At 47.1% G+C, this 22001-nt stretch overlaps 5 protein-coding genes across 5 annotated transcripts; 3 read left to right on the top strand and 2 right to left on the bottom strand.

Moving 5' to 3' along the window:
- Nucleotides 1-633: 633 nt before the first annotated feature.
- NCS57_01466300 (uncharacterized protein) lies at nt 634-1155 on the top strand (the record flags this gene model as incomplete). The annotated part of the gene is made up of 4 exons (XM_053064259.1): nt 634-651; nt 717-722; nt 863-910; nt 1093-1155. The coding sequence occupies 4 exons, from the start codon at nt 634-636 to the stop codon at nt 1153-1155; spliced, it is 135 nt and encodes a 44-aa protein (XP_052906542.1).
- A 496-nt stretch (nt 1156-1651) lies between these two features.
- Nucleotides 1652-1872, top strand: NCS57_01466200 (GH18 domain-containing protein; the record flags this gene model as incomplete). Its single annotated transcript, XM_053064258.1, has 2 exons — nt 1652-1768; nt 1822-1872. 2 exons carry the CDS (start codon nt 1652-1654, stop codon nt 1870-1872), a joined length of 168 nt encoding a protein of 55 aa, XP_052906541.1.
- A 992-nt stretch (nt 1873-2864) lies between these two features.
- On the top strand, nt 2865-5750 carry NCS57_01466100 (uncharacterized protein; the record flags this gene model as incomplete). Its single annotated transcript, XM_053064257.1, has 3 exons — nt 2865-2995; nt 5269-5361; nt 5417-5750. The coding sequence occupies 3 exons, from the start codon at nt 2865-2867 to the stop codon at nt 5748-5750; spliced, it is 558 nt and encodes a 185-aa protein (XP_052906540.1).
- Nucleotides 5751-14080: 8330 nt separating this feature from the next.
- Nucleotides 14081-15350, bottom strand: NCS57_01466000 (uncharacterized protein; the record flags this gene model as incomplete). Its single annotated transcript, XM_053064256.1, has 3 exons — nt 14081-14154; nt 14465-14708; nt 14769-15350. 3 exons carry the CDS (start codon nt 15348-15350, stop codon nt 14081-14083), a joined length of 900 nt encoding a protein of 299 aa, XP_052906539.1.
- A 2827-nt stretch (nt 15351-18177) lies between these two features.
- NCS57_01465900 (uncharacterized protein) lies at nt 18178-20664 on the bottom strand (the record flags this gene model as incomplete). Its single annotated transcript, XM_053064255.1, has 4 exons — nt 18178-18602; nt 18661-19004; nt 19060-20595; nt 20651-20664. The coding sequence occupies 4 exons, from the start codon at nt 20662-20664 to the stop codon at nt 18178-18180; spliced, it is 2319 nt and encodes a 772-aa protein (XP_052906538.1).
- Nucleotides 20665-22001: the final 1337 nt, after the last annotated feature.

Here is a 22001-nt window from a genome sequence, read left to right as displayed (position 1 = left end):
TAGATGCGACTAAGCTTTGAGAAGTCTACACACTGGCATTTGTTCCAGCATACGACGCTCTGTGGAACAAAACTCATTCAGGGACGATTTCTTTTGGCATGGCCGATGCAGTTTTTATTGAACAATCCCTCGCCTACAGATGAGGTAGTCGATCAAAGCTGTATGGCGACCTCACTATAAATGGAAGGTACCTCCAAACGTGTAGCGAGGTTTCTAAGAGTGAGAGTAGCGCGTCAATCGAGGACTTGTAAGGCAACTTTTGGTGGACATAGTAATGAGACAGCAAGGCTAGCAAGCCTACGCACTGTCGGGTAAGTCCCCAATTATTTGGGCAGGATGAGAAAGTAGCCAAGATGCCTACAATGATCTACAAGAAAAGTATGGGTATGAGAGAAAAAATCATCTGCATAGGTTTTCCGTCAATTCCAACCCCTGCTCATCATTAGCTACCAGCCCTAACATTTGCAAGACCATAGGCAAAGCCAAGGCTAGGAATCCGGATCTCGGGATTGTCATTACCCTTGGTGGTTGGACTTTTGGCGACCCCAACCCCTGGTGAGCCATCCTCCCTTCGCTCGCCTCCGCGAAGGAGAACACCTTGATTAGCAAACTTTTTGGAATTTGTTTCCCATTATGTTTACGAAGGTGTCGGTAAGTATCATATATTATCATACCGCAGAGGACTCATATCTGGTACTAATTGAGTACTTTTGCAGATTTCGGTGAGTGTTACATCGGTGGCCTGTTCATGTCCTGCCCTCAGGTCATTTCACCCTAGCCATGCGCAACAAGGGTGACGTCTCCGGAGATTGAATTAAGACTGGTGGTATCCTACGCAGAAAGATTACTAACATTGTCACAGACTGCGAATGTCCCAGGACTGACTACCGCAGCGGCTAAGACGGGGATGGTAAGAACTACGTGGCTCTCATAACAGAGCCGCGGGAGGCCATCAACCTGAGTGGCCCCGACTACATTATCACCTTTACCGCGCTCTCTTCATACTCGTACCTTCACCATTTCGTTCAAAAGGGCGTGGAGGCCCATGCTGATTGGATTTAACTCGTGTCCTAGGACTTACACAGCGACTAGGACAGCGATAATCCCACCGGAAACCAGGTTCTGTTTCATACCGACCTGACTGAAATCGACTAAGCCTTAGACCTAGTAAGTGTCACTGGCACACTTAATAATAATGTTGCACCTTTGACTCACACATGAGCATTTTTAGTTCTGGTGTGTTGGCCTTCAGCCTTCTAGCATCGTACCAGGCTTGGGCTTCTATGGTTGATCCTGTGAGCTCGAATCTGCCTCGTGCTGGAGGTCCGGCTTTGCCTTTAGATGCCTGGTACAAACTCGGCTAGAATTCTCTCATATTCTGGTAAGTAAGCATGAAATCACTTGAGTTGAAGGAAAGAATAGTATCTCTTCCTAGTTTCTATAGAATAGAGATCGTAGAAAGACTATATAAAACTGGCGGAACTCCCTATTTTAACGAGGCTGCTGCTGCCTGATACATGGTCTACAATGACTGCAGCTGGATCTCGTCAGTTCAGTATCGAGCCAAATAGAAGCATCATATTTGCTGATCATCTCCCTAGCTTCGACGATGCCGAGACTTTCCAAATGAAGTTCGATTATGCCAGAAAAAATGGGTTTCCATGGTCTCATGATCTGGGCTATCAAGCTCAACGTCCTAAATCTCGAGGCCCTGAGGGCTGTATACAAAGGCGAGCTTATCGGGCACACCCAGGATCCTTTCTCGCTGGTGAGCCTCGAGCACATCTTCTCTGCTGAAATGCTCGCCCTAACAATGCCGAGATCAACTATGCGCTCATCAACTTTAGAGGCAATGCCGATGCTGGTGACTGATCCCAACCAGACTTGCTTTGGCTTCGTCCTCGTCACCGGAGACCCACGCGTGGTTTCGTCGCTTAATAAGCGCGAGGACGAGTCTGAGCCTCTCTGGTTTTCCTCGACTACCCTTCGGACGTGCTCAAACAGCCCAACAACGAGACCCAGACAGCCAGAGATATGTGTCTAACCGAAGACGTTACGGGCTGCTTCCGAGTCTCAGAGAGAGGTGTTGAGCGCACTATTGTTGAAATGTCCGATAATGTGAGTTGAACACTTCAATCTCCGCTTCCTAGCTAATCTTGCTGACGCATGTTTGCATTGTGCGCTCCCAACTCCTTAGCCCAAGCCATCTCACCGAAAGAGCCCAAACGTCGGCAACTTTCCACTAGCCTCCGCCTGTTCTATTTTTTTACTACACTCTTTTCCAGATCCAAGCCTGCCATCTTCCCACTCGCGCAGAACTGTTACGTCAAAGGTCTCTCACTTTACCTTCGACATGAACCTGAGCCACGCGTGACAGGATGCTGGAAACACGAAGATCCGCGACGACTACTCCGACGTCTGGGGCTACTTGAACGCCGCTGTCGGCAATTCCCTCTTCTGGTACACGGTCGAAAATTACGAGTTTAATAGAGAAAACTCCGAGCTTGGCTTGAGAGCCCATATTAGGGGCAAGTTCAAAGCCGATTTAACCTATAGCTTCTCAATGATTGTAAGTCGCAAATCCCATGCCTAGCACAGACTACATGCTCGCTGATCTAATGGGAGCAATACTGGCCTCAATGGGAAACGTGCTCAACATCAAACACGTCAACGGCGGGCTCAACTTATAAGGAGAGTTTGACCCGAACTTTTCCGTTAGAGGCGTCGGTGAGGTTGACTTCGACGAGGTCAGAAAGGGCAACCCAGCATCCACCTAGATCAAACCCATCAAGCTCAAGGGCCACACGCTGCAACCAAACAACAAAACTTCGATAGCCCTCCAGCCGTACTATAAGACCGGCTAAATGCTTGCGTCCTTTAACGACACTGGTGCGAGCGCCGCTAGCACTAGCGCGTCCTACTTTGACGGAAAGCTCAACACCCGCATCCGGTCCGACTTTGGAGTCTTCAACATCAACTTCCCACCCACAGCGATGTATTCGTTGAGTGTCGTTGGCTGAGTTTGTTGCTCTGACGCTTCGGCGCGTTGCCGCTCCTTCTCTCGTCCTTTCTCTGCCTCGGCGCGTTGTTCTGCCTTTTGCAGGAGTTTCTTCAGCTCTTCTTCACGCTTTGATCCATCCATGATGCGTAGGCTTGATGTCGTCGTGAGAATCGATTCAGAAGGACACTTGCATCGCAACCCACATGTTTTGAAGTTAAAGGAGTGGAGCCGCATTTCGTTGCGAGGGGTTACTCGACAGGGCCTTGAGTTTGACCCACCCCCTTGTGCTTGGACAACCAGGCACCAGCGAGCACGGGTAGTGTCGGGAAATGCACTGCATAAAGGGCGTGTAAACCGATACAGCGATATGAACTCACTTGGATGCATAGATGGAAGTATATGGACAGGGGCTGACAGATACACACAACATTACACACAACAATTTATGGAAAAATTATTCTTAGACGGCGTGACAGGAAGGGCCGAGCTCAAGCCAGATTATCAGTGTCCGCCCGTTTCTCGTGTGGCGCGTGGTGTTTCTAAGGTCTGAGTCGGACTGAATGATCAATTCTTGGGCAAAGCCTCGGTGATATGCATTCACGGCGGGGCGAATCGAAGCAGTTTTCGCATACGATCGAGACAAACTGCTACCGAGCCTACCTGTCGAACGAGCTCGTCGTATTTGCGGGCCGACGAAGTGGCTGCAAGTTCTTAGTGTTGACCGGCTATTGGACAGATTGAACACTTCTGGCCTTCAATGCGTGTCTGGGAATTTCGATGCACGGGCTCTCTTCCTCAAAAAAAAATTAAAATTTCGTGACAATTTGTACGTGTGCTAGTCTCTTGGGGCCAGAGACTTTTATGGTCATCCTGCGTGAAGCCTGTTAGTGAGCGAGACCAATCGAAGCCATGTGACGAGGGCAGTACCCAAATTACCAAGGCTGCGCGACCACAGGGCGTCCTCTCCACGCACATTGGGGGACCGACGATAGTGGTTACCTCGACCTTGCACAAAAACCCGCGCTCAATTGCCGTATCTGCTCAATATTGGTACTTTACGGTCTTGTTTCAAAACCGCCAAGGATTTACACTTCTTGAATGCCCTCCCGCCGGGACTTCGATTTAGTGGGCGCTTGCCCCCGAGTCCCTCTAGCCACCTATTTCTTCTCTAAACATCGCTCATCTGTCTCGTGTTTATCCAACATGTCGAATCGAGAGTGACGGCGGTTTTATTAATTTCTTTTCATCTACTAGGCAATACCGTTTCGACAACCGCGTCCCTATCTGACTGTTCCGCAGCGCGCTGTAGCGTGTGTCTCGCTGCGTCATCGGCTGGGCCCAATCAAGGCCCAATCAAGGCCCGTCAGCGACCCATGTCTGCCTTGGACCAGCAGAAGCATTCCTCAACGGCGTCGTTCGGCAGAAACGGTAAGCACTCTCAGTCGACCTCGCCCGCCACATCCCACACACTCCAAAACATCGTGGTACTCCCAATAACGTCCAACAACAACCCCATCTATCGCTGAAACGCCTACAATCAAAAGCATAACACCGCGGAATTACTTTGTGTGGATCTCATCCCTGCAGCGCTGCTCACAAATCAAATGCAATCAAACAAACAGCCAAACAAATCAATCAAATATGCCAGAATCTTATATCAAATCAAACAAATGGAAAACACCAGATTTGAAATGACATTTGATATATTTGATACAGGGTATAAGGTTAAGAGTGTAACCTGCCAGGCTGGTGAGCGTGTCTTTGCTACTTACCCGGAACCTGATGGATGCCAGACAGTGGTCCCGACCAATCAGAGCTATTTTTCGCGACATCTATTAGTGAGCTACGCTTAATGACTACACATAAATTAGCCAAGGAGAAAGTAGCTTCTTACCCTTCCCCGTCCGTCGCCCCCACAACATTAAACCGCGTCGGTGCCAGCCTATTTACTTCTCCCCGACGCGTGCCATTCCTTCCCAATCGACGCCTAACCCGATGGAATCTAACGACATCATACTTCCTTCTCCACCCTCTGCCTTTGCCCTTCTCCGACCACCGCGAAATTTAGCGAGTTAATTTAAGCTGACGACGTAGGTGGCTTTACCTAACCACCCTACTATTACAGATCTTCCGCGGGCAATATAGAGGAACAAACGATATGTTTTGGAAGAGTCCTTATCCCGGAAGGGTTCGAAGGGCCGGAAGAGCTAGATCAAGCGCCATAGATTCTTCCTCGTTGAGATTGACGCTAACGATGTCCCATTGAGTCCTTACTGGGCCTATCGTTTTTGCGACGCGAAGGGCCAGCCCGAGTTCTTCGCCGCTGCTACTACGAGTTCAGCAGCTAATTACCTCCGCAAGTATGAGAATACGACGTCGCGAGCTTAAGCATTATTAACCACATATAGGTCACAGGATCTTCGAGAGCAGTCAAGGTGCCGATACAGACCCGTCAACCGAGGAATCTGACCGGCCCAAGCGACGGCGCTTGCAGTACAGCACCGTGCCGCGTGCCAGAGTCAAGGTGATCCGAGAACTGAGCCTGGGACTTCTGGTCAACACCAATGCTCCCTTTTCTTTCTTTAGCGATGCGTTCTTTCAACAACTCGCCTGGCGACTTGACCCTCACCTATCTGACCAGATATCATGGAGCCGTCTGCTGGATGACACGTACAGGTGCAAGAAGGATGAGGTCAAGCAGGAGCTTTTAGATGCCCTTAGCAAAATTCATCTGGGGTTCGACCTGTAGACTTCACCCAATCGGCACGCTGTCATGGCGGTTCCAGCTCATTTTCTTGGCCGCGTAGGCAAGCACTAGTCGCGTCTACTAGCACTTCGACGCCAGCTCGGGTGTCACAGCGGGGAAAATCTTGCGGTGACGCTTGGGCGAGTTGTGCGTGAATGGAAGATAGAGGATCCAGTCGGAACAGTGATCTCAGACAACGCATCTTCGAACGACACCTGCCTTCTGAACTTCTACGGAGATCTTAACGCAGAAATGGGCCCAGCGGATATTCGGGCGAGACGTATGCGCCGCAATGGGCATACCTTGAACCTGGAGAAAGAGAGGGCAGGTGGGAAAACTCCATAATATTGTCAAGTTTATTAGGTCATCCCCTCAGAGGTGTGAGCTCTTTAAGAGGATTTCGCGCGAGAACGATAAAGTATAAGAATACCTCTTGGCGAGTAAGTCAACGGCGGAGCTCGAGGTCGTCATGAATAATAATACGAGATAGAACTCTACTTACCTTATGATCTCTCGAGCACTCGTTAAGCAAGGAGATATTAGGGCGTTCTTGGTTTATCTAGAAGTGGAGAAATGGCTACCCGAGGCTAATATGTTAAAGGGGGATGACTAGAGGCTCTTAGTAGAAATTAAGTATATCCTTAAGCCATTCTATCTACAGACCATAAGAACGCAGGGGTAGGGTAGCGAGGGAGGTAATGAACGACTTTGGGAGGTAATGATAGGCATGGAATACTTACTTAAATACCTAGAAGATCAGAAGCTATTCTATTAGGCTGCCCTAGATGAGGCAGTAGGGGAGAATACCGATTTATAGGTTAAATTACGCCGAGGGCGACTAGACTAAAATTAGTAGCTTCTTGCTTAATTAAGGGATTATGAGATAGATCTATATCTATAAAAGTTAATAGAAAGCTCTTTGCTAAGTCGCGGCTCGGGATAGTGTAATAATAGATCAAGTAAGTTATTAGGATTATCGGGAATTAATGATATAGGAAAGGACTATTAATACTATCTAAGACTCTTAATTATTACTACCTAGTAGAAACTCAATGAGTATTATACTAAGCTTAGAGAGTCGCTATTATTCGCCGCATCTATTATCTTCTATTCGTCGCTTAGTATAAGCTATCTAGAGGTAAACTAGGCATTAGAGGAGTAGCTTATATAGGTAAGGGATACTAAAATTAGACTCTCTAACTACCTCGACTACTAGTACTATTGCGACGGGCCGGTGGATGAGTAGTAAAAGGCAATTATGGAGATAGTGGCACCCCTAAGTATGCTAGGGAAAATATCTAAAGGTAGTATATTTAAGCAGTGGGTTAAAAGTAGGATAGCAAAGGCTATGGCGATGGGTAGCGAGCTAGAGCAGTATCTGCGGCTGGAGCTATAGGAAACCGAGGATCTAGTCGAGTAGTAGATAACTCGATAGGGGTAGTTTCCTATGGTTAGCTAATTAGCTTTGGATATACTTATAATACCGGCGATAGTAACCGATTACGAGAGGTCATTTAGCCTAGCCAAGTTGATGTTAATGTCGCAGAGGCTTTTAATGACGACGGAAATACTAGAGAAGCTATAATGCCTTAAGAACTGGGTGAGGTATGGCGTAGTGAAGCTCGGCACGGCAGCGGGAGGGAGGGATAAACTCTAGCGGGAGATTAGAAATGGTAGTAGTATAGAGAGCATAGAAACTGAGATTTAAAATACTTGAAATATTTAAATAAATATTTTAAATAATAAATCTAACGTTGAGGGCTATTAAATAAATTAAATATGACCCTGGATTTAATTTATTTAATTTAAGGGCAGCGCTGCCTCAGAATACTCTCGGCTATCCGTGGGTCTTTGGGAAAACAGGACCCACTGGGTCCTTTTTTTAGTCAAGCCCACGGGTAATCAAGTTCACATCTCTCCAGTTGCGAAAAACACACTACAGCCCGTTGAAAGTGAAGGTAGTTGACGCAACAAGGTTGTCATGCAGGTGGAAATCAGACCAGTTGAAAAGCTCGCGAGGTAGCCAAGCAAGCCCCGTTTAGTGCATAGTCCGTTTGAAATCAAGGCCCTAAAGACGTTTGCCCTAGAGGTTCACGTATTAGCCCTTAAATATTTAGGACCGCCTCGCGACATAATAGCAATTAACACTCGCTTTCAAGGACCGAAGGAGAATCGTACCTATGATTATATTCCTTTGGTGGACTTTCTAATTAGTATCTCGATAACTTCCTCGCGCTCGGACAAAATCGATAATAGAGAGCCATCTATTAAATTCCTATCGCATAAAGTGGTTGATATGGGCTGTCGGTAGAACCTAGTAAGGACGGTGGTTTCCGCTGGGTTATGCTGTAGATGGACTAATAGCTATGAATAGTTTCTAAGAGATGTGATATTCTTCTTAGACGCTAAAGCTCGTCTAAGTCGATGCATCTAAGGCGTGCCTAATTTGAGCTTTTATAGATTCAAAAGCTTTCTGAAGCCGCTTGAGCTGCGGTGTAGCCTTCGATATAGTTGTAATACCGGCGTTGCGATACTAACGAGCAGCGACGATCTATGCATCGAGCAAGGAAGGCGGGCAGGTTAGCCCTTTAAGTTATGGCTCGCTAAATAATCCCTTATTGCGCTTAGCGGCTATCGCAAAAAGTTCTTTATTAATATTATACCGCTAGGTATATGCGATGCCTCCTCTCCGTAGGGGGTGCGTTTTACGTATTTTAACCCGTGCGTTACCTGCCTGGCCGGTAAGATTCTAATCGAACTGCCCTGATGAAACTAAGGGTGCCTGGCGGCTGTGTCGCAGAGAGCTAATCTAAGGTTCTAAGCATCGGCTTTTAAATAAAAATATACTGCTACCGTAGGTAGCTGTATCCTCAATGCCAATATCTATCTATATTCTGGATAGGTTAGCCTTGGACTAGTCTAGCACTTAATGGAGGTAAGCCGTTATCTTTGAGCGATACTTATGAAACGCCGATGATCTTGCTTCTAGTTTAATATTTTTCGCACTCATAACAATGAACATCCCTTGGAACTTCATAAGCCCGGGGTCTTCCGTGCTCTTGGTCATATGCCGCTAAATTTCCTCTAGGTACTCGTGAGGGAGATAATAATGTATGTCTATGTTGTTCTGGACGATGCCCGAGCACATCCGCGTTCCTCGGGTCCCTAAGCCACGAGTCTCCATACTCATCCGTATCCAGGTCATCCTCTAGCCTCCAGGCCTCGACCAGGCTAATATCCTTACAGCCCAAGAGCAGCTCGTCGTACAGGAGGCTATATGCCTAGCGGAACTCGGAGGAGACGAGCTGCGGGACCTAGTCCATATGCAGCTTAGTTCCCCGGTAGTTAATCATCTGGCCGTCGAGTGACCAACGAGCCTACTCCTCCGCTTAGGCATCGCGGGAGGCAGAGAAGAGGTAGAGGCGCCACTGCAGGATATGACTAAAGGGCGTCTCAGCCATCTAGTAGAAGTACTTCTGGCATAGCTCCTCGAGTAGGTCTATAATCTCGGCCTCCCTATCTCGCTTCGTAAAGCAGACGAATTCAAACAGGACGAGCTGGGCCGTCTAGATAAGGGCGGATAAGTCGCTATTAAAGTTGCCTGGCTCCCTCTAGGTACGCCGCGGCATTATCCTCGTCGCCGTCGGGGACTACTTACCATTAGCGCCCCGTCCGGCTATATAGACATCCTTCCGGCTAAGCATGGCGCAGAAGCTCAGGACGGGAGACTCAAATAGCTGACCAAAGAGCATCTAGTAGACCAGGGCAAGATATAATTTCCGGATGCCATGCTTCAGTATCAGGTCATCCTCCTCCTTATCCTCGCCCTCTTCCCCCCTCTGCCCCCTCTCTTCATCCTACTCTCGCAGGCGGGAGATAATTACTTCCATAGCACCGGCCTATTACTCTATTATCTTAATAACGTCCCGTGGGAGCACCTAGTTATCGCCCTCCCTAGTAAAGTAGCCGTCCTCGCAAAAGATAACGCAATAATAGAAGACTAAGAGCTACTTTATCCTCCTAAAGTATTATATTAGGGTTAACTAGTTCTTAAAGCTACGGAAGCTAGCTAAAGGGTTTCTAGTCCCCGAGGCCGCGGCCTCACTAAACCGGCTTAGCCTCTTAGCCCGCTGCTCCGTCAGCTTCTACTCGGTCGACCTATTGCTATAGAGAGCATAGGCATCCCGGAGATAGACCTCGGCGGCGGCTACTATGCGGCAGAGGTCAGACTCTAACCCTCGCGAGGCGGGCCCCTCTCCCTTATCTCCTCCCTTATCTTCACCATTGCCATCTAGGCTCCCAGAGGCAGGCTTCATCGGCGGCGGTAGCATATATAATAACCATATCTCTAAGTCCCATAGACCTTATAGGTAGTCTAGGAAACCAGTGCGGATAAGCTATAGCACTTAGTTTACTTACGCGGCTAACTTACCCTCCACGATGCTACCCTTCTCCTCTATGTCCCGCGATGCCTAGATATAATTAGCCCGCATACTAGCGAACCACTTCTTCTCCTCCTCTATTAATAGCGGCCTAGATAATAATAATACTAATACCCCCGCTACTACTACTAATACTATTACTAACGATAGCGATAGTATATCCTAGACTATAAAGTAGTTAATAAGCCCCTTTGCCATGAAGTATATCTATAGCTTATATGCCTTCTATAGCAGAGGCCCCCCGTCTCTACTATGCTTAGACGCCTTCTTCCCATATACTAGCATATAGCTATGCATCTTAGCTAGGCATTGCGTGCTATAGCCGCATTCGCCATAGCCACATTCGCCATAGCCGCCGGCTACATAGCTATAGCCGCTAAGGAGGGTAAGACCTTTAATTAGCCTGCATAGGGGGTTAGTAGCTCGGTTTCTGCCGCTCTACTTCTTAAGCTCGTCAACCGGCAGTAGATCATATGCCGAGAGAAGCTTAAGGGTTAATTATAGCGCTTCCCTAGCTAGCCGATGCGGCTCGGCCTATAGGTACCTCTCCTAGGCCCTCTTATTTAAGACTAGGCAAGTCTTATATTATAGGTAGATAATAACCCGGTGGTCTAGGTTATAATAGAATAGTATATTAATCCCTATAATATTAATTATTATATATTTAGAGGAAATAAAAGAGGGATTAGATTATGGTTTTTACTTATTTATAATATACTTAATAAGTAAGTAAACTATCCAAGCGAGTAAACCACTTTTCCTAGCCCTTATAACTCTAAACTATAATAAAAATACAATAGATCAATTAATTAATTAAAACTACTTGCTATACTCTTCTCTAGAGGTCTTAATCACTACCTAACATATTCTTATATTATATCCGGGCTTACTATATATTCCATAGCGCCGAATGCCCGGTCTGACTAACCTTCCTCGACCACTACTTCTCAACGATTCCGCAGCTACCTATGCATTAATATCTATCTAATTAATTACTTGCCTTCCTTCCTCTATTGTTATTACCCCTCTTTTCTATAGCTGGCTTTTTTTTGCCCTCCGGCGCTGGCTTAGTATCTCATTTGCCTATTAAAGATCTTATACCTTAGCCTTTAATAAGGCATTCTTATATAATATACTTAATGTTCCCTTGGTTAGAGACTTAAGAGTACCTAGAATTAACTCTAGGGAGCTACTTTGATGTCTTTTGATTCGTTACTCGAGGTATTTAGACTAAGAACCGGCCTCGAGTATTATCTTTGGGGTCTTTGAAGCCTAAGGGGTCGAGGGCCTAGCCTCCTCCTTAACCAGCGTTAGGGTCCATAACTATATATTAAGCTTTGAGACTATACTTTCTGGGTTAAGAGGGATAAGCCTAGCCCCTCTGAAAGATAACCTAATATTTTATTCCGTTATGGTAGCTTAGTAAGCGGCATAAAAGGCCGGGAAGAACTTAGTCTTTAAAACGTAGGTAATAGAGTATCTGATTAGATACTCTATTTCTCGACTATATGCCTTCTTTAGTAGGCTAAAATACCTGACGTTAAGAGGCTAAAGTAAATAAGATAAATAAGGCGGCATATAGAGCGTAATAATCTAGTTCTCCTTATAATATCTCTTAAAGTCGATAGAGTAATAACTTTTATGCCTATTAAGGATTAAGAGATAATAGCGACTAATTAATCGCTTAGCTATATACTGATTAAAGTGCTTTAGCTACTTAAAGCCTATCTCATTATCGGTCTAGTTATTTTAAGAGGTTATAATTGCCTAATCGCCCGGGAGGTTACTACCTCGGTACTAGTTAGCGAGGTAATATTAACCCGCGCCTATAATAAATGGCTAGACCGCCTAGCCTTCTGCATTAATCGCCTAAATTACTGTGATCTATTCCTGGTTTCTAGGCTATATTAATTTTATTTATCTATGTCTTTCTAAACCTATGATAATTATTCCGCTTATAATTATACCTATAAGGAAGCTAGTCTTATTAAAGTTATAGATATTATCTGATCGGATGCTATATTTCGCGATCACGTTCGCCATAAGCCGAAACTAATCGTGAATAATGGTTGGATCTTCGCACTTGGCCCTCTGGTAGTCATATTTACGAAAAAAACGCGTCTTTAGCTTTTCCTATCGCCTGACGAAGTTATGAGCCTAGCGCTTGCCGATGGGTAACGCGTCGCGGTCAGCGAGCAATCGATTAGCCATTTCTTTAACCATACATAATCAAAGGGGAAATCCTCGCGAATCTAGGTCGATAATAAATTGAACTATGATCTGTTCCTCTAGATCAGATAGTCGGCGCGAATTTAGGATAGCATCGCGTCGAGATTAGATGCCTTGCTGCCGGCGATATAAGGTTATGCGATTAACCTTATATATATCCGCAGCGCGTCGGAGGCTTAATTTAGGGTTATTTTGAATGGCTTGAAGTGCAAGAAGCATTCTAGCTTTATAATTTGGGTCTGACATGCTTGGTGGTTGATAAATCAATTGATTAAGTGAAAGTTAGGTATAAGAGGGAAAAGTGGTTCACTCGCTTGGATGGTTCACTCGCTTATCAAGTACGTTAGTCTATTCTATAATTCTCTTTTTTTTCCTTTCTTTTTATTCTCCTTCTTTTCCTTCTTTCCTCTCTTTCTCTCTTTCTCTTCCCCCCCCCCCCCCCCCCCCGTTTTACCCGCCCCCTATTATTTATATTAATGCCGCCTCTTCCTTACTGCGTTACTAAGGAAAATCCTAGACTAAAGTACGCCTCTAACCTCACCCTACTCCTTTCTCTATGCTCTATCTGGCTAGTCTTCCTAGCCAGCTGCTTCACCATCTCTTTCTTCCCTGCTTAGCTGCTTACTTTTTGCTTTTTCCCTATCCTTATTGCTCTTAAAACCTAATACTACCATTAGTTAGAACTTTTTCATCTTTCGCCGAAGGAGTACTCCACTATGCCAAGACCTAACCCCAAAGTACCTCTCCCCGCCGATTTTGCCCTGCGGGGTACTTCCCCTGCCCAGCCATAGTGGTTAGCAAAATGCCGATAGACCATCTTGCGCATCTGATCCAGGATTTCAGCTTCCATGCCCGAGTCACAGGTCCGTAGAGAAACATCCAGGTCCTTGGCTCGATAGTACTCCCGATTGATCGTTTTCACACCTTCCCAATTGCTGAAAACACCCTGTAATCCGTTGAAGGTAAAGCTGGTTGAGGCGATAAGCTCGTCATGGAGGTAAAAGTCCCGCCAGTTGAAAAGGTCACTAGGCAGCTAAGCAAGGCCTGTCTGTTGCATGCTGCTTCCAAAGTCTAGACCTCGAAGTGGCTTGCCTTTCTGGTTTTTGTATGTCCCTTTGAACATCTGAGACCGCCGTGTAACGTGGTGGTAGTTGACGCTTGCTTTTAAAGACCGAAGGAGAATCGTGACTATAATCATATTTCTCTGATGGTCTTCCCAGCCAGCATCACGACTAGCGGCTCTTAGATATATAAAACTGATGGCCGAAAGCCATCGATTAAACTCCTACCTTATAAATTTATTAATGTGCGCAGTAGGTAACACCCAGAATAGGCGGTGTGAACCACGTGGATGTGATACCGGAGGCTGTATGCCTACAAAGAGTTTCTAAGAAATTCGGTATTCTTCCCGAGCACCAAAGCTAGTGTGAACAGAACTATCGAGAGCGTGTCGAATTCTGTACTTTATGGCCTCGAATACTTAGCGAAGCCGTCTGAGCTGCGGCGTAGACTTGTTAGAGGTCGCTAGCCCGGCATTGCGATATTGCCGAGCTGCCACGATCTAAGCATTAAGCAGCGATGGTGGGCATATTAATCCTTCTAGATGCAGCTCGCCAAATAAACCGTGATTATATTTAGATGCTATAGAAAACAAATCCTTGTTTATGTTATATCGTTGAGCGTAGGCAATGCCACCTTTGCGTAGAGGGTGCGATTGACGAGGCTTAACTCGAGCGCTACCCGATTAGCCCGTCAGTATCCAGCTGAAATGCTCCGATGCTATAAGCGGGTTCAGGGAAGTATGTCTCATCGAGTCAGTCCAAGACTTCAAACATCGACTTTTGAACAGGAAAGTGCTACAGCCCGAGGTTGCAGTATCCTCAAGGCCCATATCTATCCATGTGTTCGACAAGTCAGCTTTGGACCAGTCAAGCACTTGGTGAAGATGATTTATTATCTTGGAACGTGATCCCTGCAGTGAGAACGACTTTGCTTCCAGCTTGATGTTTTTTGCACTTAAAACAATAAACATTCCACGGAACATACTCATCTCGGGCTTCTTGGTCTCTTGAGCCATGTGTTCCCAGATGGCCTGGAGATATTCTTGGGGGAGATAGTGATGCATATCCATCTTGCCTTGAACCTTGCCACCGCATGTTTCTCGCTGGCGACTATAGGCATTGCTCTCCACGTCGTCAAAAGATCGAGGATGATGTTGAATAATGTCAGGAGGACAAATGTGACGGACTGCTGGTAGAAGAAGTCGGTCGATCCATGTACGACGCTCGTCCTTAGTAAGATACGTGGTTGTTCAGTAGACGTGAGATATTCCAGGAAAGAATATATATACACCAAACTGGGGAGATTGTCTTCCATTGCCTAGCCGAAAGTGGGGAACGAGATGCAGAGGGTCCTTCTGATGAAAGACGTGAACACTGCTGCCGAAGTTCCTCGAAGCTGGAGGGTGATACGAGATATAGAGACCACGGTTGATTGACAAGCAAGAAGCCCATGAGATGATACTGTCAACGTCCCAGGTTCGTTCGATAGCTGGAGCGCCATCTTGAGACATCTCAATATTCAGTATAGGGCGGTCATCTCCACCGCTCAGGATCGCGGACCAATCGAGCTCTGTGTTTGTGTTCATATTTCGCCCTTCGTCCTCATCTTCAACTTCGTCTGCCTCAGAGACAGCAGACGCAGTGCCGATCGAGTCTGGGACACCGAGGCCCCGCCAATACTCAGTCATTCTTCGAAGGCTGAACACATTTTGCCCGTCTGACGCCGTGCTTGTTCCCTCTCGGCAGTCGCACTGTCGACTCCACGTTCTTTCCAGAAAGGCCCTTGCTAAAGCGTGATCCGATTCCAGGAGAGCAGTAGGACCATTTTCGGATTCCTCCTCAGATTGAGCGTTCGAGAGATCCGACTCCATGTCAGAGTCCGGTTCAAAGCTGGTATCTAAACGAAACTGAAAATGCGAAGCTGCTTCTTCTGCGATATGAGGTTCTGCAACTCCTTGCCACGTGCTCGAGCCGTCACCGCTTATACAACGATCCACTGGGTCTCTTCCCTCACATTCTGAGGTTCCCGAGTCGTTCAGTTGCCCAGGGAAGGGCTGCACGCTGTCATCCCCAGCCGTGTCAAATGGCACGAATGCATTGGGCGGAGAAGATGGTGGGCTCTGATTCGTCATGCCATCATCGTCAAGGGAAAACCCGTCGCCGTTCGGTGCGGCCTTCATCAAGGAGAGTGACCTTACTCCTGACGATTCTGGTGTTGTCGCGCAAATATGATTCCTTCCGTATTCCGAGCCTATGTCATGCGACGGTTGCGGTGCCCAGTGGAGAGATAACGGATAATTGGCAGTGGGAATCGCAGACGGGATATATTGTGGAAAGATAGCTACGGGTGCCGTATCTTCGAGTGTGAAATGAAGCGAAGACTGGTTAGCCGTTGTACCAATTCGGTGTGCCGAGTAAGCGGCAGCAGCAAGGATATCAAGGCGATTCACTAATTGCGAATCAGTTCGCTGAGAGATTGAAGCCGATACCGTTTCAGCAGTCTGGTGGTTGTAAGGTCTGAATCGATTGTAATTACGCATAACGGCGCTTCGGAGTCGTCTACGAGCGCGTTTTGCGGCGACGTCATGCATTGCTTTCTCTCCCTAAGAGGCATATTTCCGAGGCCGACCACGCTTTTTGGTTGTTTGGGGCATTGCTGGTGACATGTTGCCCAACGGTGGTTGCGGTCGTGGTGCTTGGTTGTCAAAATCCTCGTGAGATTAGCTTGGGCCCCTGAGATGACCGCGAAATCTTAAATGGGCTAGTACTATGACCGCGAAATTCAAAGGGGTAGGTGCAATGACCGCTAAATTCTGACTGGCTGGAGCCCTGACGGTGACACCCCAAATAGGCTATTGCAATGACCGTAAAACTCAAAACGGAAATTTACGCGAGCCTAACAGCCTCAATGTCAAGACACATCACGGGGTATAGACTATTTATAGGACCGAGAGGTTTAAGGGAGCGCCGTTAGTCCTAGACCGCGTCGTTCCTACTATGGTATGAGGCATAAAGTATGTTAGTTCGCCCCACACAACAGCAGGGGTCAGAGAGGTCACTTTTCGCGTTCTTCGCGTATCTCAACCTAACACCAACACAACACATTTTGAGCCCTTCTTTGATCGCGTTTTCGCTATGGCTTCTAGTCAGGACCTCGAGCTGCAGCTACGGCAGCTTCAAGAGCAACAGCAGCTTATCTTGCAACGGCAAGAACAGCTTCAACAGCAGCTCCAAGAGCAACTTGCCCGGCAGCATCAGGAGCTTCTTACGCAGCTCAGAAGCGCCCCTCCAAGAACCCCCTCGCCGCAGCCTTCAAACCGCGCAAGCAATACAAGCCGCGATACCCGTATATCGATTCGAACGCTTCGATCAGCCGGTTGGACCTATCAACAAATAGCTACGCATCTTCGCCTTACGCTTCGGCAAGTCCAACACGCAGCTACAACCCAAGCAACGCCTCGGCGCCCCTCTGGCCGGCCTCCCTTGCTTACACAAGCTCAAGTAGAGGAATTAATCGAGTTCGTATGTGCCTCTCGGAGAGGAAGGCGGATGGCTTACTGGCGGCTTCCACAGGAGCTAGGCTGGGACTGCTCGGTCTATGCTGTGAAGAATGCCCTTCGTCGGGCTGGCTTCCAACGATACGTAGCTCGCCGGAAGCCCCCAATCACAGAGGCTACCCAGCAGAAAAGACTTGCCTTCGCTGAGCGATGCGTTGACTGGACTCTTGATGATTGGATGGCTATTTTATGGTCTGATGAGACCTGGGTTACAGGGGGAAGACACACACGAACCTGGGTCACTCGTAGGCCCGGCGAAGAGCTTGATCCAACCTGCATCGTTGATCGGCATCAACGGAAGAAGGGGTGGATGTTCTGGGGCTGCTTTTCTGGGCTCTCAGGGAAGGGCCCCGGGGTCTTTTGGGAAAAGGATTGGGGCTCGATACGGGCTTCTAGCTATATAGAACATATCATCCCTATTGTATATGGATGGCATCGTCTTCATCCGGATAAGGGTCATATCTTTATGCAAGATAATGCTCCTGCCCACGCCGCGGCAGAGACTATCGCTGAGCTTGAGGCTCGAGGTATCAGGATCATTGAATGGCCGCCTTTTTCACCGGACTTGAATCTAATCGAGACCGTATGGAATAAGATGAAGGATTATATAGAGAGGCATTTCCCAGAGCAGCAGTTATATGACCAGCTAAGGGCTGCAGTGAAGGAAGCTTGGGAGGCAATTGATGATAGCTTCTTTATTGAGCTATTAGAATCAATGAAGGACCGTTGCCAGGCTGTTATTGATGCTAATGGAATGCATACTCGATTCTAGATGAAGACCATAGCCAATTTTGCAAGAAGCTACATCGCGACCCGGGAAAGTGACCCCTTTGACCCCTGCTGTTGTGTGGGGCGAACTAACATACTTTATGCCTCATACCATAGTAGACCGCTATCGGTCCTCTATCCGTCGGTCCCTCTAGGGTAGGGTGCTCCCCTTGCTTAGCTATTATTTCTTTTTCTGCCGGGCTTCCCCGCCTGGCATATGTCATGGTCGTGACAAATACAATGATCCTTAGACACTTTAACTAAGTGAAGTCATTCATCAGGTTTAAAGTACCTAACTCTAGATGCGAAAACAAGCCGGTTGAATTGGTTTAATGCTACGGTGAGCATAGTATGACCAGGCCCTCATCTACAGTTATCCTCTATATGGTTTTCCCTCAATTGGCTCCGTAATCTCTTGTTCCTCCACGCCAAACGCCAAATGACCGATGTCACCTTCGGACCTTTCAGATGAGACCTGTCCCCATTTCAACTTCCTCGTCGCCATTTTCTCCAATATGTCGGCATCGTGACCAGCTGCGGCCGTATCTTCTACAGGCGCCACTGATGAGTTGGGTGATGCATCTGTAGACATGATGGGTATGCAGTGGCAAGCAGCAGAGATAACCTTTGAGTTGCTAGCCCCTAGAACCATGTTTCCCGGCAGGCGAAACATGGCCACGACCACCGGGCTGAGAGCAACCGATATTGACGTTGCAAGACCAATGAAAATGGCGACTGTGGAAAACTGGAGTCCGCGGTTGATCTTCCAGACCCCATATGGCCATTCTGGATCACGGTCTGATTAACAACAGTCAGAAAACCAGCTTCAAATATTCTAGGCTATGGGAACACTCACATTCGTAGTTGCTGACGTAAAAACAGTTTGAATAGACCCAGTGCAGTAAGCCACTGACAGCAAGGAGCGGGATTGACCAGCGATAGGGCAGCTGAAGCCGGTACGTGGAGCGTTGCTGACCCCTGGGATGCGTAACGCGCAAGGACTGGAAGGCGACGCTGTAACGAGACCATTCGAACTCGGCCAGCATACGGGTCAAGAGCCCGTTGTAAGCCATATAGCATATTGACAGGATGAGCTGGGGCGTGTTAGCGATCATGGTTAGTTCCGCGAAAGACCTGGTCTCCAGTCCCGGGGCTATGACGGCCACGTTCGCTGGGTGGTGTGCAAACCGGGAGGCACCTCTGCGAAGTACGGCATTAGCTTCAAGATTGGAAATGCAAGCGAAAATGGACTTACATAGACTGTTCCCTAATAGCCAGTACGAACATGGCCGCACCGAGAATGAGAGAGCTACCAATGAGAAGGTATGATAGCGTCCATATATTTCTCGGAATAGCGTTGCCGGCTTTGCGGCGTGAGGCCGTCTGCCATCGCCGCGATCTCCCTGAGGTCGCATAAATGTTACGCAATCCATTCGATGATTGCCGCTTGCTCTCCTCTAGGTCCTGGGCACTCAGTGTACACAGACCCTTTGTCTCACTGCCAGGCACCGCAATGAAAGAGGCAATGGCGTCTCCTGGTGTTATCAGAGGCTGCTCCTGCCCCCAGATGCTAATCGTCAGAGTGAGAATACAAAGAAAGCATTTGAAGCCACACATCACACAGACGACCAAAAGAAGTGAGTTGTTGATGCTTAGTCGACAGGGGGCTTGAAACTTTTCCGACAGGCAGTATTGGACCTGCATGTTTTGGAATTCATAGTGATATGCGCCTTCACTCATTGTCAGCCTGCCAGTGGTTGGGTCAAGTGCGCCCGCAGAGAAAAACAATCCGTTATCTTCGCGAGGATCCGAAATGTATTCGTTTTCAGTGTTTTGAGTGTTACTTGTCATGACTCCGTTGCCAGTGCGCTGGAATGACTGTTGCCACCACAGCGTGTTGACTGAGTCAGAATCGTCAAAGTTAGCGGTGTCTTTCAGGACCTGGTCACGGGTCCATCCAGTGCTCGATGTCTCGGTATCGTTGCTCACCACCATGACGACGTGACGGTGAGCTGCCATTATGGCGTATAGATCGTTGTAGCGGCGCATACAATCCTGGAATGCCATCCGCTCCCAGTTGCCAGTGGCCGGTTGTGAGACTGACTGATAGATATCGGTGATAGTCTTGTTCATTGTCTTGTGAGGCCCAAAATATTCGCTGTTCCACAAGTCCATCACGCCTGGGACTGTAAATGGATCACCGTCTAGGAAGGACTCTGCGACCATGACCACCTTGAACCCGTTGGTAGCCTTCGAATCAACTACGCAGCCGTTGAATATTAGGTGTAACGGCACGGAGCTGAGCGCGAAGAGAAGCCAAAAGGCAATTCTACATCGAGATATGAAGCGGAAGTTCCGGATGGACTGGACCCCGATTTCGACCCAGTCGCCGGAGCTATGAGCCCGGTCTACCTCGCGTCGTGTCGGCGCAACCAGGGTTTGCATGAAGAAGTTGGATGATCCGAGGATGCCCGTCGCAATAATGTTGATGGCAAGATGCATCCACAGGTTCGCTCGTGACGTTTTACCACAGCTGCCGCGGTAAAGAACTGTCTCTCCCGAGAGTGTCCCACCATCATTGCTGATTACGTAGAGCGATACGAGTAGTGCCACAATAAGAAGGCTCGTCAAGGTTGCGATTAGGGCGGTAAGAAGTATTGCAGTTCGTCTCCATCCTATCAAGGATGACATTGGTTTTCCTGTAGTCATGGCCCGTCTGAGCCAGGAGTCAGTTAGAAGGATGAGCAGATTTGAATCCTGAGACGTGGGAGAAAAGCCCAGCTGTCCCGAACTCGGGTTTTTGGTGGCAGCCAGCTGAGAGGTAAAAAAGAAATAATGTGGCTTACAATAGAGTTGTCATGCCAACCGCAAGCAGAAAAGGCGTCCTGTGCCAAGCTGAGCTGGCTTAACGCTGACCAATAGTAATAGAAGACTCTAAGCGAGCTGAACGCTAGCTTGTGACAAGGCAATCTTAAGATCTGGGCAAATCCGCCCCCATTGTCTAATTTGCTAGGGAAGTTACTAACTGCAGTCTATTGTCAAACGCTAGCGAAGCGATTTTTATTGAAGTGGGCTCCGTACAAATGCCCCAAGGGTGGTCACGTGCCTTTAATAACCGACCGGGAGAGCTCCGGCTCGTCGGATAGACTAGACCCAATTAGGAAGGCCAGGTCGAGGCCTAAAAGGGAAAGAGGCGATAGCCTGGTAGGAGTATGCAGCGACTATATATGTTGCTTATAATTATAAATAATTTAGTAGTAATATTATACTTATAGTGCTATATATTAAATTTAAATTTAATAGAGTTAATTTATTTTACCTTATTTTATAAGGAGTAAAATTAATTTATACTTGTTATGGCAAACGCCCAGGTCACGTGTGCCTCCACAAAAGACAGCCAATCCAAACCAACGACTCACGGTACATACCGTGAGCCCAACCCGGGCTCACGAAAGGACTCACGACTCACCGTGAGCCGCGACTCACGATCGTGAGCCACGATGTAGTATATAGAACACGCTCATTATATAGCCTTAAATCCAAAGTTTTATAAATATTATTATCCCCGGTAGAGTAATACTAGTTACCATATAGTCCTATCACATATAGTCTTAGCCTTATATCTCCTAATAGGCTAGGCGAATTTAAGCCTGTCTTAATTATTCTATATAGCTTTAGCGTATTATATAGATTCTATAGATACAGCTATATTAATATAGACTCTTCTATTAGCTATAGACGCGATCTATTTCTAGCTATAATAATATTACTTATAATATAGTTTAAAGCTAGTAGAGGTAGCGTCTTAGTTTAATCTAACTAGCTAGCGGCATTTGCGAGGATATTAAGGTAGCTTATTAACTCTATATGATGCTATAGCGAGGATAGAGGCCGCAAAGCTTTTATTAGTTAGGGGATATAGACTTAAAATCAGATATCTCCATATACCGAGCTTTAAAGCTATTATCAAGCGCGTTTAATAATAATATCTTGCCTTACTTTCTTCTCTAGTATATTATACTTTCGAGGTCGCCTATGCTTCTTAAGTACTTCAGGCATAGTAATTAAGATATAATATTATAATAATTGCCTTAGACCGTCTTAAAGTTCCTAGAGCTTAATGAGATACGCTTACCCCTAAGTTAACCACGAAATCCTAATTAAGCTAGTACGTGACCGTGAAAATTAAATAAAGTT

Source organism: Fusarium keratoplasticum, chromosome 13, assembly GCF_025433545.1.
Source record: "Fusarium keratoplasticum isolate Fu6.1 chromosome 13, whole genome shotgun sequence".
Classification (NCBI taxonomy): Eukaryota; Fungi; Ascomycota; class Sordariomycetes; order Hypocreales; family Nectriaceae; genus Fusarium; species Fusarium keratoplasticum.
This window is presented reverse-complemented; position numbering and strand designations above follow the sequence as displayed.